The sequence below is a fragment of the Silene latifolia genome, chromosome X (assembly GCF_048544455.1).
Source record: "Silene latifolia isolate original U9 population chromosome X, ASM4854445v1, whole genome shotgun sequence".
Taxonomy (NCBI): Eukaryota; Viridiplantae; Streptophyta; class Magnoliopsida; order Caryophyllales; family Caryophyllaceae; genus Silene; species Silene latifolia.
In genome coordinates, this window is record NC_133537.1 from 38,905,360 (window position 1) to 38,907,973 (window position 2,614).

Consider the following 2,614-nt stretch of genomic DNA (forward strand, 5'->3'; position numbering starts at 1 on the left):
GCTTGACATTAAGTTCTTGACCCGAGCTTGGAATTGCATGTCCTGAGCAATAGCCGAGTTTTGACAGAGTCAAAACTGAGTTGCTCACGAACGGTCGCGTCTCATTATCACCCCTGGGTCAACCCTTTACATGAACAATGTATACATAATTCAAAGTAGTGATTTCTGCTGTCTTACATTGCCATGCTTGTAGAGTAGAGGCAAGAGTTAGCTAAACATGCAAATTGTAAAAGTTAGTTTCTCAATCCAGGATAGTAAGATTAAACAAGAAATTAACGAATAATTACACATACATTTTCTGATGCATTCATGCATTACATAGATTATATACAAAATGATGATAATAAACTATCAAGACTCAATGAGTAAGGCTTAAATAGTTGCCTTTATCCCAATTTTTAGATTCATCTACTACCCGTACAAAACAATTAATTAATTGTTTAACTAATTAATACGAAATATAATGGATTATCAGTCCGACGAACAAATCCATGATTCAACCGTAGCTTCACCCCTTGTGACACCTCCGTGATTTTCTGCGGGTGCGGGTGCGTCCTTATCAACCACGGCTAGAATTGCACTAGTCACATTGTTGTTTCCTCCACCTTCATCAACGGAGTTGACTTGATGTCGACCAAGGGCATTACAAGTAGTCGTAGCAGAAGTAGCGGTGGTGGTAGTGGTACTAATATTGTGGCCTAAAGCAAACTCGTTCATCAATGAATTGGTTGTTTTAGACCTGCGACACGTGGTAGGATCACCCTGTTGAAAACCCGAGACATGGAATTTGTCAACGGTGGTGACTGAAGACGGCCGTGGGAGAATTGATGGAGTTGTGACCTTTAGATAATTATTTTGTGGGAAAGGTCTCATAAGATGAGGGGGTTGCATTGTTGAACCACAAACATCTAACATACTACTTCCATTGTTTGCTACTCTAGGAAGTTGGATACCAAAACCTCCAAAGAGATCAAGCCTAGCCCGGCCCGCAAAGGCGGTCTCAAATGGAGAGGCGGGTATACCTGTGAACTCTTGAACCATTTGCCTAAAGTTGTTGGTGTCAGTGGTTAGAACTGTAGTGGGTGTCCTCCTGGACGCCCTGGATCGTTTCTTTGGGTTTGAATTTGATCGACCTCCTCCGCCACTTCCTTGTTGATTTAAGGACCCTGGTGAACTCTTGGCTAGCCTAGTCGAGTCCATGCTGCTTGATACAGGGAGTGGTGGCCGCTGTAGCTGGTGAGATTGCGTGGCGCAAGTGTTAAATTGTTGATTATTGGTTACGCTAGTAATGCAATTGTTTGCATTATCAAGAGATGATGAATATGTATTTATAGGAGATGGTTGAATTGAACTATGTTTATTGGGCCACACCATGCCCAAACTATTATTATTATTATTATTATTATTACTATGATTTATCATCATAGATTGTGAAAAAGTAGGTGAATCAAATTTATAGTTGGGTACTTGACGTTGTTGATGATAAGCAGAAAAGGATCTGCCATCGTTGAGAGAGTAAAGTTGAGACGACGACGCGTTGTCAAAGCTGGCCAAGGAAGTAGGGTTGAGCAAAGCCGATATTGTTTCGCCACCACGAGATTCCAACTCCTGATCCTCTCTCCCTCCTCGGCTGCTAGTGCCACCACCGGTGCTCGACGATTGTATACTTCCACTGTTTCCTGAATCCATGTTCAATTCCCTGAACCTACGCAATAATTTACATTACAACAATAACATAATTAATCAGTGTCCGGCTCCCGCAAATAGTGGGGTAACCTAACTCTCTGTTAAGTAGTGTTAACAACAACCATCCAGAATGAAAATTGTGTCGAGAATTTACGTCATGTAGAGAAAATTGACAAGAATAAACACCAAAAACATTATAAAACAAAAATAAATATGATGAGAAAGTTACCTATCAGACTTTAAACCAAGGATTTGTAGAAAAGATGAAAGTGGATGATGAAGAATAAAGTTGGTGTGTCTGTGTTGGATCAAACGAAGACTTTTTAGGAACAAAAAGGGGTGGTTGTGGAAAAGGCACCACAATTAGAGTAGCCCCCAAACAATTATAAGCCTCTTTTTATTTTATACGAAAAAAAAACAAAAACAAAAACAAAAAAAAAACTTCATATGTATACACAATATGAATATGTGTGAATAATATGATGGAATAATAAGAAATGGGAGAAAAATATAAGACGGGGGTATATTAAAGATTTCGTATGCAGAAAGAAAAGAAAATGAGGAGTTAAAAAGAAGGGATATAAAAGCATTTAATGAAGTGTGGGAATTTTAGAGAGGGTGGTAAAACGACAATGTGCTTCTCTAGCAGCCTTCCTTTTTGTTTGTTTTTTAAGGGAAATAAAATATTTAATATTTTTGATATTGGTGGATTTTCAACTAAAATCACAAGTATTAATTTAAACTTAATTTTAATTTATTTTAATTTTGTTTAGCTCTATTTAATTTAGTTTATTTTCATTCAATTTAGTTTAGTTCAATTTATCTGTTTAGCTCTATTTAACTTAATTTTAACTCTTGCATCACTTCAGTTTAGTTTTATTAAGTTTAGTTCATTTCAGATTCATTAAACTTAGTTCAACTCAGCTCT

At 37.4% G+C, this 2,614-nt stretch overlaps 1 protein-coding gene across 1 annotated transcript; it reads right to left on the minus strand.

Annotated features, from left to right (window-relative positions):
• Positions 1–252: 252 nt before the first annotated feature.
• LOC141623247 (uncharacterized) lies at positions 253–2,247 on the minus strand. The gene is made up of 2 exons (XM_074439333.1): positions 1,916–2,247; positions 253–1,705 (listed from the first exon to the last, which is right to left on the minus strand). Exon 2 carries the CDS (start codon positions 1,687–1,689, stop codon positions 472–474), a length of 1,218 nt encoding a protein of 405 aa, XP_074295434.1. The 5' UTR covers positions 1,690–1,705; positions 1,916–2,247; the 3' UTR covers positions 253–471.
• Positions 2,248–2,614: the final 367 nt, after the last annotated feature.